This window comes from Staurois parvus, unplaced genomic scaffold (assembly GCF_062004578.1).
Source record: "Staurois parvus isolate SC_StPar_1 unplaced genomic scaffold, SC_StPar_1.0 ptg000306l, whole genome shotgun sequence".
NCBI classification, from domain to species: Eukaryota; Metazoa; Chordata; class Amphibia; order Anura; family Ranidae; genus Staurois; species Staurois parvus.
In genome coordinates, this window is record NW_028318102.1 from 7,997,501 (window position 1) to 8,014,148 (window position 16,648).

Sequence of the window (16,648 nt, forward strand, 5' to 3'; positions counted from 1 at the left end):
TAAAAACATTTTGTCACAACAGACATTGTCCAGGGGCACATGAGACTTCTGTGCCCCTGGATGACATCTTTTGTGTTAATTTGCTTTGGTTGGGGCGAATCAAGCTGTCATCATGCCAGCATGATCAAACTTCAGCATTTTATATTGCTCATTTGCTGTCTCTTTTACATCTTTATGTACCTCTCTTGTAAATAAAAATATTTTATATGCTGCAGTATGGAGTTCCGCTTCTTTATACCCCATGCTGGTTATTATCTGGCCTGATTTCTTTGGACTTGTGAGGAACTGAGATGCAGTGCATGCTACCCCTGAAGTACCTTGGAGGTCCAATATTAGATCCCTCATTGTTTGGGGTTCTGGTAGGCTGCTATTGTATGCTCTTAGTGGTGGAACAATGAAGCTTGATATTAAAAAATCACTCAGCATCTTAATGGCTTTGCGCCTAGTTCCTGATAAAGAATGTGTCATACATACGTACACACAGAGTGCATCCAGAAAGTATTCACAGTGCTTAACTTTTGCCACATTTTGCTTTGTTACAGCCTCATTCCGAAATGGATTAAATTAATTTTTTTCCTCAACAGTCTACAAATAATACCCCATAATGACAACATGAAAGATGTTTGTTTTGAAATCTTTGTAATTTATTAAAAATAAAAAAAAACATGTACATAAGTATTCACAGCCTTTGCCATGACACTCAAAATTGAGCTCTGGTGCATCCTGTTCCCACTGATCATCCTTGAGATGTTTCCACAACTGGATTTGAGTCCACCTGAATGAGCGATTGAGGGAGAAGGGCCTTAGCCAGGGAGGACCCCAAGCACCCTATGGTCACTTTGAAAGAGCTCCAGCGTTAGTCTGTGGAGAAAGGAGAACCTTCCAGAACAACCATCTCTAAAGCACTGGCATGTATGGAAGAGATATATATACATGAAAAGTGGGCGCTCTAAAGTCAGCAGCCAATGCACTAAAGGTGATCACAGCAAACCTCATAGAATACCAAATAAAATAAAGTGCAGCGCTAGATAATAGCAATGAACATTAAAAGTGTAAACGAATAGTAAAATGTCCCAAAAAAATTAGAAGCATAAACAGTTCATAAAATATATAAGATGATCCACTTGTTATAGCAGGATACCAAGACAAGTTTGTGGCAGGAACAAATGATAAAAATGCACACTCACTGGAAGCGCATAGATAATGCACATGTAATCAATATCCACCAGGGTCACTTATAAAGGCGGAGTAGGTGAGCTTCCATCTAAGGGTAGGAAATCTTGTCTTGGTAGTGTATAGTTAAACTGCTAGGTCCACAGGTCCCCTTATGGTTGGATGGGTGCACAGCCTGGGTACAGGGCTCCCTCCCTCTGGTGGTAGTGGATTGCAATAGGGTGTCCTGGAAATTAATTAGCTCCAATGGGAGCCAAAAAACACGTGCCCATAGTGTAGTATTTATGAAGACTTTATTCAGAATGCAAGTAGATAAAACAGGGTAGTAAAACACTGCATAAAACTCAGTGGTGGAGTTTAAAGAGTTATACTGACCCCTTAGTAAAGATGGCCTCCCCTCTGATGATGTGCTCTGCACGAAAGGCCTAAGGAGGAGCCAACAGAGCGTGACGTCACAGCCGCCTGGAGCCACGAGGAGGCCCGGCGGCCATCTTAGGAGTGTGGGCCAACTCAATATTGAACCCTACAGACTAAGACGCCAATAAAGTTTGTGTGCGTGTAAAGGCAGCGTCCCAATACTTTGACAATATATTGTGTGTGTACATATACACACATATACACAATGGAGTTTCATACAGTTGGTGCTTAATGGAGATTCCATTATTGCGACTTCCTTAAATGGATAGCAAACATGTTTTCTTTTGTTTCCTGAGCAATTTATTATTCAGATGCCAGTGGTTCTGCTGTCTAGTATTGTATTGTTTTGTATTTATATGATATTTCACTTTATTTTATACACTTTTTATACAATTTTTCTTAATCTATTTAGCACTGACTGCAGGTTTGCTTCATTTGTACACACAGAAAACAAGCCACAAAGGAGGGAAAGATAGTTGGATGTAGGAGGATGCATAGGTTGGGCTGAGATAGATCCCAAAATAAGGTAGAGCTGTAGTCCAAGTAAATTTATAGTTTGATTGGGTTTGTTGAAGAGATTCAGGGCTCAAAGTAATGTATATTAAAAAACACTTGCTCTCAGGTATCAAAAAGAAAAAGTTAAAAAAGCAGCTAGCAATAGGCAAAACACATCATATGGTATGTAGTTAAAAGTGTAGCACTAACGACAGAAGCATAAAACGTTATAAACGTACAACCCCACCAATAGTGGATTAGGAAGGGGGCAAATCCACACAAAATTATCAAATTTTTAGTCCATGCAAAGTCATCATAGATCTGCAAGTGCTGGTGCTTGGAAAGAAAGGCATAGAGAGAAGAATCTTTCATCATCCACCCAATCACACTGTCTCTTACCAAAGAATTTGACCACTGTAAGGATTGGTCAAATAGCACAGTTTTCAGGCCTGAACAATGGCAAGTAGACTCCGGAATGTGATTCCAATCTCATGTAAATCAAATCTCTCTCAGGGCAACAAACACCACAGAAGAGAACAAAGCCAGCTCAAGTGTAGTAAAACCGCAAACAATAATTAATTCACATTCTTATGCACATTCTTTAGTATAAAAGCCAGCATATCAATACAGTTTTTCCAGCCAACAAGATGGCCACGGTCTATGCCGGTGCATGATGATCCCTCTAAGATGTTGTTAGTGCTGCATTTATAATAATCTACTCAAAGTAATGTGAATGGCTTTGGACTTAGAAGCAGGAGATTTTTCCAAAAGGCATGAAGAGTTCCAAAAGGCCAAGATAAGAGATGTGGGGAATGGAGACATTTAGTAGAACATCTGTAAATAGAAGTTTATGATATCTCCCTCTAATTCAGAGATCCTGAATAGATGGACTGGAAAGTATTGTTGCTGCTAGGAGTTCCAGAGCTGGAATGAATAGAATAGGAAAGAGTTGATTGCTTGTTATTTACAACATTGAATGGGAAACAATTCAGTTTCAAAGCCCCTGTATTTAATGGAAGTTGAGGGATGTGTGTAAAGGGCAGAGACAAATGAGAGAATTTTGGAACCAACTTGTGAAGGGCAGAAGACCTATATTGCCAAGAGATCTTCAGAGAGCAGAAGTGGGCAAGATGCAAAAGTTATAGAGCTCAAATTTATTCACCCAGATATCTTACATGCACAAAGCCAACCAAGTAATTTTGAATAGTTTATTCTAGTGGCCACAATCTTTACTAACAATTTTACATCCGTTTTAAGTGAAATTGGCCTACAAATTGGACAGGGGAATGTGTCAAAGGAAGATTTGGATCGTATTAAGTTGGTGCTCGCAATGAATAATTCAAAAACAGGCTAGAGGCAAGGTGCACAAAGGTCAGAAAAGCAGTATACCCATCTGGACTGGAGCATTTACCCATCTTAATATATTTAATTGCCTGGAAAACAATGGATGAAATTGAAGGGAAGCTCAAGTCTCAAAAGATTTCCTCCTCCCTTGCTGTAGACAAAAGAACAGAGGACTTATATAGGCAAAATAGATGGAATTTAAAGTCTTTAAAAATTTCCACATGATTGCTTGTGAAGGAATATCAGTTTGTTTAAAGAGAGCAGCCAAAATGGCGGCAACCGACATTTCGACCACCCATACTGATCATGTGGACATACTGCCTAGTTTAAATATCCTATGTCATCGATTGGTATAATATGTACATCTAGGAGTGGCTTTCAATTTTTTTACTTTATTTACAAGTACCCTTCTGCATATATACTAGGATGCTGATTGACTCCTTTGCATGGCTATAAAATTGTACAGTGCATAAAACAAATTGGATCCAGAAGAAGCCCCTTCTCGGGTGAAACACGTCAGTCCATACCTTCTTTGTTTCATCCAACTTTAAGCACATGTACTTGTTGATTGTAATATAGCCAGTATTGTGTTTTTACTGTATGGATTAGATACGAAGAAAACTTTTTAAAATTATATAAATAAAAAAGTGATTTCATCTACATTGTGTTTTATATATCTGACAGCACCATTGAAATCCCCATCTTTCCGTGATATCCCCCCCTCCCTCATGAGTGGAGTGGGGCTATTTGCAGATATCTATGGTTTTACAAAACATAAGCTCAGTTCTGTTATGAAATGGCCAAGGTGTCCACGAGTATGAGTTGGGTGAGATCTTTGGGTTTGAGATAAAGCATTGAATTTGGTTTTAAGTGCAAGCTGACATTTGTTTTGTCTCCAACAGCACTGGGAAACTATTATTATCATACTGTATGCATTACATGACCCCAAAGCACCACTTTACATATGTCTCTCACAATATGATCGGAGGATCAACAGTATTAGTGCTGTATTTAGTTTCAAATAGTCAGTAGTGAATTACTAAAGTTTGTAGACTATTTCTATGTAAGGAAGGAGGGAATCTTTCAGTGACTATGTGGACATTTCTTGGTTTACATATTAGAGAGTGGCATAACATCATGGTCAGACCATGGGCCAAGGTTATACTGTGGCAATTATTTTAGGCAGAAATGTATGATATATCCAAGCATGATCTATTCAGGAGTAGGTATTGTGTGGTGCCGAGTAAAATGTGTAGTCATGTTGTAGAAGATGGAATTAGCCCCCTCTACTATACCCACCAGTGTAAAGGACTCAACAGTGTTTGGAATTAGGGTTGTGAGAATAATCTAATTACTGCCAATCCATTTTGAGATGCAACTGCATCTTTTTGTGTCTGTCCTTTTTCTTTTTGTAAACTGTGTTGGGAAAGGTTTGAATTCCAATCAAAAGGTCTATTAAAAAAAAAAAAAGCCGAAAGGTAAAGGCTAGCAGTAATGGGGCTAATTTCTGACAGTGTCCATTAAGTTTTTCTTTTTTTTTCCATTTTCTACAATTTAACAAGTAGTCCAGTTGGTCATTACAGCCAACTGCCATTTTACTTCCCATTTTCTTCTTTTTCTTTTTTTTATGTTATCTGGCTACAAATCAACAATTTACAAAATGAATGTTTTTGTTTCCCATCTTGCTTATAAACTTTGGAGAGTAGGCTTGGTAAATCTTTCTACTGGTATATTTTATGTGGGAACATTAACGTAAAAATTAATTCAAAGTAAAATTAAATACCTATGATCAGATAGGAAACCATGAAGTATTTAGAGGTACATCAGCTCATTAAACTTAAAGTAGAACTCTAAAAAGGATTTTTTTCCCAAAAAGTACCCCCCCCCAATAAAAATGATATGGCCAACAGTGTCCCCATATTCTCCCTCTGTCCAATGCTACTGGTCCTCTTCCAGGCTGAAAGACAGTCAGTGTTATTCAACGTACTTCTTGTGAGCCTAGGCTATTCATGACACCCCCCTAACGGGGGACATCAACATGCACTGCTCAGTTCAGGAGGAAGGACAGTTTTTCATTTCCACCAAAGAAGACAAAATCACTGAACCAGCTAAGGGAGTGCAAAGAAAAAGTGAAGCATAGGCTGTAAATATATACATAGCTGGACTTAAAGGTCCAGATTATGTCTCAAACATGCCCTCCCACTGTGTTACTTTGTATAAGCAGTAATAGATATTGGTAAAAAACAAGAAAAAGAAGGTACAGTATATACAGTAACTTTCAGTCACTTGATTCATATCGTAAAGGTACAAAATTGTGTGTAGTCTATAAAAGTGCTTAGGAATTGCAAGGGTGATGGATATGACACTACCTTAAAATTCAGGCAAAAGTTCCTTGCTGTGGTTTAGCTGTAGTCCCTTGTAAATTGTATTTTATGGTCACATTATCATATGTAAGCTAGTTCCTTGAACACTTAAGGCAATAAGGAGAGATACATATTGTCACCCTGTATATGTTATGTTCTGATGTGATGGTGTGCTGAGGACAGTTGCTGTTCATTTCTGTTTCACTTGGAGGATGTTATGCACAGTATGGATTTAGATTAATCATTTATAGACAAAAGTGTTATAGAGCGACTTCTTTGCTCCAACAAAAGTTTGATGTAAAGCAAATCTGCATTGTAGTCATGAAAATGTTAAAATGCAACATTTAAACAGATTGCAAAGATAAAATAGTCATAACTTGTAGAATTCATTACTATTCAGAAATGTTGAAATCCAAGTTGGCTGTTAAATACTATGTTACATGCAGTTTTATGAATAGCAACAAGTGAACCTAAATGTCAAATGATTAATAAAATCTAGCTTTTAAAACTAAAATTTTGCTTGATGTAACAATGTTTTGCATAGTTAGACTTTCCCAGAATAAATACAGTTTTAATTTTTACAGATGAACTCTGGATTACCTGTAAAATCATTGATTGTATGTTGGGGGCCATATTCACTGCTGTGCTTTTATGCAGTTATTCAGGATGCAACAATCCTTTCGCCAAAGTTACGGATGGTAAGAAAATGGCTTGAAACATGTATACTATTAAAATGTATTAAATTTACAAGTAGTAGTTCTATAGAGATGGTAGACATAAAATGGATGTAAAGGATGGGGATCAGTTAAGGAATAAAACAAATGGAAGGAGAACGTAAGGAGCATGTTTCCTAGTGGTAGATACAATGCTAGTGTCACTACCCAAGACCTTTAAATGAGCCCCAGATAGCAGCAAAGACCAGTCTGGGTTTTATTCCTTCCTCACTCAACTCACAGGTTGTATACCTAGAAGTTAGGCCTAAATGTAAGCATTTCCTAAAGGGGATTGCAGGAAGCATGTCATGTTTGCATGTATCTTTAGGCACAGTCCTAACAAACTACTTTATGATATAGTATATCTGCCATTAACAGAAAGCAAAATGTGATTAAAAGCATACCAAAAAGTTCTGAAAAACCAATGCAGGTGAGCAGAGGTGTCAGCAAAAATGCACTATTACTTTAGATGACCCTGCCTATAAGGAAACAAACCTGTGGAGGTAGCAGGTTTATTTCCCAGACTGTTTACCTTGGGGCAAAAATTACCATGCGATATTGTACTGCTACATTACATGTGGATAGGGGAATACAATAGACATGTGTGATTTGCTTCATTACGTATCAAAATTTGGACAAAATTTTCATTATTTAAAGATTTGAATTATTAGAATGTCCAAATCACAACATTTCCAAATCACAATTTCAACAAATCAGAAATAAATTACACCTAAACGAATTATCCGAATTCAAAAATGGATTTGAATTGGAAACATATTACAACAAATACAGTAAGGTATAAAAGTGAAAAAAGATTATGCTTCCTACTTAAGCTGCTTTATAGACTATAAAATAAAGGAATAGAATAGAAAAGAGTAGAATAGAAAAGAAAAACGTAGAATAGAAAAAAATAGAATATAGCGGTCATCTAAAATTTGGATTTTCGACTCAATTTGAAAATAATTAATATACAAAATGAATCTGAATATACTAAACAAATTCCAAAAACAATTAATTCTAAGTTAACGAATACAATGAATAAAGTGTTAAAGGAATCCGAAACAAAACAAAATTTTTCCATCATGCACATCTCTAAAATACAATATTGAGGATGCAATAATAAAATTACAAGTGTGCAATAAAAAGTGTTAAAACTGCTAAATGCATTTTTTTTTCTTTAAACATTGACATTGCTATAGTATATAAAAACATATTACTTTGACCAAACTAAGCCGAGGTCACATCTTTTTGCAGTTGCCTGCTGTCTTGGCCAAGATCTCCCCTGCTGTGAATGCCTATGTGTATGGACTTGGAAATGAAAACTACAGAGGAGGAATTTGGCAATTTCTCACTGGACAAAAAATTGAAAAAACAGAAACAGACAATAAAGCTAATTAAGACATATTTTAGCCCCTGTTCTGTTTCACACTGTAATGGACAATAATCAGTGTTTATAAATGTGTTTGGATTGCTTGAAACAGTTTGTAGTGTGCAGCTTTACCGCCAGCATGGAGCTACATACAGTTTACTTCATGTCATGTTTCTGTACCTTCAACTAAAAGACAAAAAATATGTACAATTAAAAAGGTTGTTTGGGTAATATATTAATGTTATGTAACAATGATTATGTGCCTTAAAGTGGTAGTAAACTGCAGGAAAAAGAAAAAAAGTCCACTGCAAGGTAATGTCATAATGTGCTAGTATGCATCTCATACTAGCACATTATGTAGGACTTGCCTTAAAACAAAGCCCTCCAAAGGCGTGCTGTCACTGCTGCAGAGGCTTCCATCTTCACCCAGTCTTCTGTCCAGGCTTATGGCCTTCTAACAGGTGGGCCGCGATGAAGTCACTCCCGGCACAGTAAGCGCATGCATTGTCTCTGAAAAAAAAAAAAATAGAATATCTCCTAAATGGTGCACGTTTAGGAGATATTCATTTTACCTACAGGTAAGCTTTATTATCAAAAATAGGAGTTTACTACCACTTTAATAAAAAAAATACTGTTTTATTAAGGAAATCCTTAAAAATAAACAAAACTAGGCATGTAATATTAACAAGTAATTAAAAAGACAACAATAATTCAACAACAATAATTAAAGTTGAACTCCAGGCAGATATAAAATATACAACATAATGCAGTACTGTATTCAAAGATTGTTAAATGTACATTTTTATTGAAAGCAGTGCAAGCACCCAAATTTCACCTGATAGAGTGTTGCTGTCCCATGTACAAGATTGCTCAGACCAGGAGACAGAAAAGAACCACAAGGAGCTAGTTCAGTATCTTGCAATGCACATTCTAACAAGGGACATGCTAATTGGAGGAGAGGGCGAAGTGACAGAGATGAGCTCACATGTCTGTCATTTCCCCTTTTACTGTCCAGTCACAAGCTAGGGGAACTGGATCTAAAATTTAACTGAAGTACAGCAGAGAATAAACAGGCCTCTTGCCCTGCCAAGCAGAGCTGTGCTGAATGGAAGAGCAGTATAAATTACAGAACTGGATAAACAAGAATAAAACGTTTTGACAGGTAAATCAGTTCCTATATACTGTATGCATTTTGTCTGCCTATTTAGCGGTTCCCCTGGAGTTTGGCTTTAATCTGACTTTAACCCCTTGGCGCCGGCAGGTCCTGGCCCTTTAAGTGTTTCAGAAGCCGGGAGGAGAGGTGGGGTTTAGGGTCATGTGACCGCGTGACACGCCGTCACATGATCGGCAAAGGTCTCGATCGAAAGAGGAGATCGGGGACCTTTCCGTGAGTACCAGACATGTGTACTTGGAGCGCGCAGGCCCAGACGCCAGGAGGCTGCACATTTGCGTTCGGCCGGCACCAAGATATACTTGGTCTTCAATGTTCGGTTTAATACTCATAGCACTTTTTCTGAAAAAAAAAATTATTACGATAGGTTTATGAAATGTAGTTCACTTAGATATTGTTAAAAACACAAACTATTTGATTTCTTTTCAAATGTGTATATTTTAACAAAAAAGCAGCCAAACTACTTCCTCAAACATATTTAAAACCTTAAAAGAAGCACAGCCAAAGTTCTTTTTGCTGTAGTTCTCCTGTGGATCACAGGAGTGCAGTTCCTTCGATGTCACTAAGGGAGTGAGAACAGACAGCGGTCACCGGTCTTTGTTCACAGCAGTTCTCAAACTTAGAGCTGGCGGGGGACAGATACAGCATTGGACCAATGCTGCATACACCTAGGTAAGTATGTTTTGGGGGAAAAAAACCCCAAACTTCTCTTTTAAGATATGTTTCCAATTATTGTGAAGAAGAGAGGATTTTTTTTTTTTAACTTTTGATTTGGGACTGTCCAAGTCAATCCTATGGAGCCATTATCTTCCCACAGTTCTCAATTTTTTCCAATTAGAAGACAATCAAGGATAGACCTGTGTTCATTCACTAAAATTATTTATTGTGTGCTTCATATTCTGATATAAGTGAATATATCGGTGTGCCAATAGTATTTACAAAAATCCCAAATACCAAAATAATACACTTTCTCCCCCGAAAGTCCAAAATATATAGTCCAAGACTTTTAGCATCTAAATGTGCAAATATCCTAGAAACCGTGGATATAATAATTTTCTTCTTTAATATTCTTCCTCCAAAGTGTAAGAATTCTTATTCAAATAAACCTCGAAAGAAAAAATTATATTCGCACATTATTCCCAATATGTGATATATTTCACAAAACGAACTTCCAAACTCATGAAACAATTATGCAAAATTCCACCTTGTGACCACTTCTGAACTGTTATCCTTACTCTTACCCTAAAAAAACCCAAAAACTTTAAATCAAAATCACTTTTAAATGACTCCGTGTCTTCACTTCTTAATCCGTCCACCTCAACGTATGAGATGCACCTCCAAGAAAATTATATATGAGGTGGCGGTTTATGTGTTCACAGTCACTGCTGATTTGTTGAGACGTGAAGGGGCGCACAAGAGTGTATACATTGTTTTAAGGATATTACAAATTTTCTTGGAGGTGCATCTCCTACATTGAGGTGGACGGATTGAGAAGTGAAGACACAGAGTTATTTAAAAGTGATATTGATTTAAAGTTTTTTTAGGGTAAGAGTAAGGATAACAGTTAGTTTAGAAGTAGTCACAAGGTGGAATTTTGCATGCTTTTTTCACGTGTTTGGAAATGCGTTTTGTGAAATATATCACATACTGGGAATAAATGCACTATGTGCAAATATAATTTTTTCTTTTTAATTTGAATAAGAAGAATTCTTACACTTTTGAGGAAGAATATTACAGAAGAAAAAATTATTATATCCATGGTTTCTAGGATATTTGCCATTTAGATGCTAAAAGACTTGGACTATATGCTTCATATTCTGGCCTATAGGCAATCTATCTAGTCTGAATATAACTGGAGGGTTTTCAGCAAAAAGGAGGCATCTCCATTTATTTCACTTTATTGGTTATATATCCTATTTTGTACAGAAAAAAATATGCTCTTTCAATTGGTGCAAAAAATTAGGCGTTAGTTTACATGGTTCTCAGCAAAAGGAGATGCCTATCTAAAATGTTGGATGGAAGACTGAGCCATCTCCAAAAGTTAACCCCTTCACGCCGGCCGCACGCAAATGTGCGGCCTCCCGGCGCCTGGGCCTAGACGCCAAGTGACCTCACATTTGCATTCATGTAACAAAAACCATATGTGCTGAGAGCGTACGCCCTGCGCGTTCCCAGCACACATGTGCGGTACTCTCAGAAAGGTCTCGGTCCGCTCTTTCGATCGGGACCTTTCCCGATCATGTGACCGGCCATGACGTGACGTCACGGCGGCCACATGACACTAAGCCCTGCGCCGTCCACCTCCCAGCACAGGAACTCCTCTTCACGGCGGGACAATCCGGCGTGAAGGGGTTAAAATTGTACCCTGCTTTATACCAGTGCCAAACCGTGTGTTAATATACAGTTGCAAGAAAAAGTATGTGAACCCCTTGGGATTACGTGGAGTTTTGCATGAATTGGGCATAAAATGTGCTCTGAACGTCATCTAAGTCACAACAATAGAAGAACACAGTCTGCTGAACATAATACTACACAAACATTAGATGTTGCCATGGTTTAATTGCACAAAACATGTAAACATTCACAGTGCAGGGAGGAAAAAGTATGTGAGGCCCTAGCTTAATGACTTCTCCCAGAGCTAATTGGAGCCAGGAGTGAGCCAACCTTGACTCCAATGCTAACAGTTCAACTGTATGGACAACAGGTAGTTATAACACTTCAAACTCAAGTTAGAAAAAAAAAAATTTAAAACTTTTAGGTTGCAAAAGTTAGTAAAACCAGAACTGTCTGTGTATTGCTGTGAGCCCTTCAATTTCGTTTTCTAAAGCCTCGTATACAAGATGAGTATATATTGGATGAATGATCATCCATTTTTTTTTTTTTGCATGCTAGTCTCATATTGAAAACGAAGAGCCTACTAAAGTTAAAAAAATTGTACGACAGAGTAGAACTTTGGAAGTGATGTAATGTATTGTCCTGTAATGTATTCTTTCGTATCTGAGCATGCATGGTGTTGATCTTCTGATTTTGTTCATACAAATACTGTACTGATTAAATGAAAATCATGTTTTGGTGTCATACAAGAACATTTTTCATGCTTGTCCCTTTGAATAATTTAGCATGAACTGCTATGATCGACTCTTGAAAGCTGTGTACTAACAATCAGATTATTGTGTGTACTAGGCATAAGAACAGTTTTCTAAACACTACAATTCTTGTCACTCATTATAGATCTTCGTGCTCATACAAACATTAACAACAGCTAAGAAATATTCTGGTGATGGCTTGTTTGTTTCACTTCACCACTAAAACTGGGACATTACATGTTTCTGGTTGTAATAGGGTGCATATTGCTCAATATTCTGATATTTTGAATATGGCCAATCCTAAATTCTGGATCTAATTCACTAAAACTCCAATCCAATTCACCCAACCACACCTATGCTTCATCATACAGCTATATAACCTGTCCTTTTGGAAGTTCAAACATAGGGACTTTTTGTTCAAAATAGGGTGCAGAGAATAAAAATAAAGAAAATGCTAAATGCCTTTACATTTATTGTAGTATGGAAAATTGCAACCAAGAGGCATAATTAACTTGTCAATCACTGCTGACCGATCTTAATGTATAGAACACATGTAATCAAATAGAGAATACTTCTGCTTCTATGCAAACCTTCATGACTTCAACTTGTCACAAAACTTGAAAAGGCACGTTCATTTTCTTGAATTAAAAAAAAAAAACCCTACAGAAAATTAAAAAAAAAAGGAAAAAAAAGACACATACTACATTAGTGATTAACCTGCTCATGCATAATATATGGTATGTGTTTTTACTGCATATGCCAAAATTGTCAAACTATACATGAAGTAAAATATATGAGCTATTCATCAAGGTTACGCACATACAGTATATTTAACCCAGAACTTTTTGCTTGCAGATGTTCTCAATGGATTAGTCTGCGAACAGTCTGTGCTTTAGCATCTGTTTAAGAAGTGGGTTAGACACAAAAAGGAGGTCACCAGACAGAACATCTGTAACTGTATCAAATTGTAGAGTAACTGTCTAAAAAGGAGCTTCCCATAAGCTCTGCTTTAAAAAATTTAATTACATGCACAACCGAATAAACTCCGATGATGAGATATTGCTACTTACAGTAATGTGTACCTCTAGATACATGCACTGTATAACACATCATTTCCAGCAGTTCATGAAAAACAAATTTCAATCATTCAAATACAACATAAGCACTTCAAGCTTTTAGCTTAGATAAGTTTTTGTTATTTAATATTTGGGTTATTTGCATTAAATTAATTCTAGTTTGTTAAAACTATTATATTCCATGTAATGGAAAAATTAAATAATTTGCAAAAAAGTGCAGTTCATGAGTTTCATTAATCGTTTTGATATCTGTGGTCAGTATTACTAAACAGACGTTTTATCAGATATAGATATTTTGCCTTACCTAGTGATGTAATCAAGAGATTATGATGTTACAGGTTCCTCAGAATGAATTAAAGTGACAATTAAGTAATTTGATTGTAAATATTCCTATGTCACTGTCCCGATAACAGACTTTTTTTTTTAATTGAAATAACATATTATACCTATGTTTGAACAGGCATAATAAAAATCTTAGTGTGCCCATTCAAGAAACAAATGTCAAGATTTTTATCTGAGCTAACAACTTCATGTAGAGAAAAACATATGAGCAAGCACCAAAAATGCATAGGAAGAAAGGAAAATCTCTCAATCCAATAAGTAGTGGTTCCACTTTTCTCCAGGGAAACAGGAATTATTTTTTCACAGGCCACAATCAAATCTCAGCAAAATCATAGAAAATTCCTAGTGCAACAGATTCTACAGGCAGATCTTTGGAGTAATCTGCTAAGACATCTTAGGGCAAATATTAATTATGTAAAAGTCCTAATATTTACAACACTATTTCAGCCCTAGAATGAACGTTATTAATTGTACCTGGGGGTGTTCAAGTCAAACTGGGACTTTTGTGCTTATATAATATAAGAACAAATTTCAAGGAGTAGAAACTGCATTTACTTTTCGACATACTCCCTTGCTACATTTATACATTTATGCCATCCTAGGACAGCCTGCTTCACTTCGTCATGATTGTGTTCACCGTTCCCACAGAAAGATTTGTCTCTTGTGGAATTTCATGACAGTTTAATGCATCCATTATCCAGAATCAGAAGTTCCAAGAGCTGGATGTTCATAGGAATGACGGCTGTGGGCTGAGAATCACCATGACTGGGATCATCACTGATGGACGTACGGCCATCTTTGAAACGTTTACACCATTCAAATGTCTTACTACTGTTGAGCGTCTCATCATTGTACTGTGCTTGAAATCTTCTGTAGAAATCCCCAGGTTTTACGCTCAGAAAAAAACTTCATCACCACGCGCTGTTCCATGCACGCATTAACCCTACTCTCTTCCATCTTGAATAATGGTCTCTGGACTGGCCCACGACATGTGCACCGCCCATCGGTAATAGGACACACTTGTCACTTACTAATGCATGTAGTACAACCATACCAGCACCCTTTTTTATACCTGTAAAATTGAAAGTCCCAATTTGGCTTGAACACACCTCAAATATGTTTTCCATCAATGACAAAAGATACCCAATTAATGCTGAAGTAAAAACACTGATTTACTAAAGAAGTTAAGAATGTTCACACAAAAAAAGTGTCAATATTCACTTTAGTTAACTTTTCATTGGCAGAGGAAAAAAAAAAAAGTACACTGCAATTTTGTCTTAATTGGCTAACTAAAGTGAATATTCACACATTATTGCATCCATATTCACAACTGCTTTAGTAAATCAACCTCATTGACTCAGCCTTCCTTGTTAAAGTCTTTGGCCTGTAATGCCTAGAAAGTATTAAATAAATTGATTAGCTGCTTACAAGTAGATGTTTCAGTCACTGGTGTTTTAATTTCTTAAACTAAATGTACAATTTAAATGCACGCTTCTCATGAATCACTTAGGCACATATACGCATCACTAAACCTCATTTATATTTTGAGTGAAAAATATCTTGTCATTAATGAAAAGTAACAACTACTTGATATGATCTAAAGTCTAAAAGACTATAACACACTGGTGCACTCAGAATTTGGTGCAGATTTGCATGGTAGCCAATCAGCTACTAACTTCAGCTCATTCAATTGAGCTTTGACAAAATCTAGAAGCTGATTGGTTTCTTATTCAGAGCTGCACCAGGTTTTGCCCTCTCCAGTTGCAATAAATAACCCCCAAGGTCACTTTTCAAGAAGTCCTGCAATTACAAAAGAGGACAGGCAAGACACAAATCAGAAGTTGAGCCAGTATATGTAATAAGCATTTAAAACCACTCTCGTAATTAGAAACTATATATATATGCCATACAAAAAATACTCGAACCAGATATCGTATGTACTCTCCAGCGCCTCAGGAAATGCACAGCCAAAGGGAAGCCAAGAGAACCAGGACAATGACAACCATAGGAAATGGTTCAGGGGTGCAGCCCTCCTCAGATGGGGAGATCAGCCACTAGATAAAGAATAAACAGGTGATGCACACACCTAGTGCATTATCCAAGGTTTATTCAAAGGTATAAAGGATAAAAACATACAGACGAAGCATGTTTCTAAAAAGAATTTGCATTATGGCCACAACGGCCAGCAAGGTGTTCCAACTGTCAATGCGGTCAAATGGCTGACGTGTTTCGGGGACGAGTCCCTTTCCTCAGAGCTACTGGTGGTCAGTAGCTCTGTGAGTATGTTTTTATCCTTTATACCTTTAAATTAACCTTGGATAATGCACTAGGTGTGTGCGCCACTTGCTTATTCTTTACCATACAAAAAATACTTTAAACACACATAAGAGGTGAGTAAAACATCTTAGGCTTCATTTACAAGGCCATAAAAAAAAAAGCATATACAAGTGATTTTTTAATTATTGATCTGAATGCAGCTGGATTGTTATCAATGGAGCCATCCATACAGGTGTGTAAACATGAGCTGCTTTCAGATTCATAACACAAAATCCAAAAATCTGTGTCTAAGAACATTCACTTTATGTACATATGCTTATAAACACATATATACACATTGTAAGCACATAAATGGGGTATAAACAAAGAGGAAACCTAAATCATAAAAACAAGTTATATATACGTGTGCATGTCATTGCGCATTTAAAACGCATCTATATGCAAGTATTTTACTGATTTTCTCCTAGATAACACGTCATCAGTAATTTTTTTTCCACATCTGTGTGAATGATTCCTTACAGGTAGTAACATTGTTTAAAAAGAAAATCAAGGGAATGGGCTGCACACTCCACTAAAATGTGTAAGTTTATTGAAACATAATAAATAAATCAATGTGACAACATTGGCACACCGATGAAGGCACAGTAGGAGAAGGAAAAGTTAAAGTATTACTAAACCCAGGACCCTGCATTCACTATATCTGTTCTCCCACAGTACACACAATTATTTTAGTAAATATGAACTGCTAAATACCTTTTCTCATCAGCCGTTCGAGCAGTCTTGTGATTACAGCAGAGCACTGGTTAAAGTTTGTAGGAGGAG

At 36.8% G+C, this 16,648-nt stretch overlaps 1 protein-coding gene across 1 annotated transcript in view; it reads left to right on the forward strand.

The window, feature by feature from the left end:
- RGR (retinal G protein coupled receptor) overlaps positions 1-8,107 on the forward strand; it is a 41,760-nt gene extending 33,653 nt beyond the window's left edge. The window contains exons 6-7 of the mRNA XM_089683351.1: positions 6,377-6,490; positions 7,760-8,107. Of these exons, the coding sequence (XP_089539477.1) occupies positions 6,377-6,490; positions 7,760-7,903 (258 nt within the window). The 3' untranslated portion in view covers positions 7,904-8,107. The remainder of the gene's footprint in view (positions 1-6,376; positions 6,491-7,759) is intronic.
- The last annotated feature ends 8,541 nt before the right edge of the window (positions 8,108-16,648 follow it).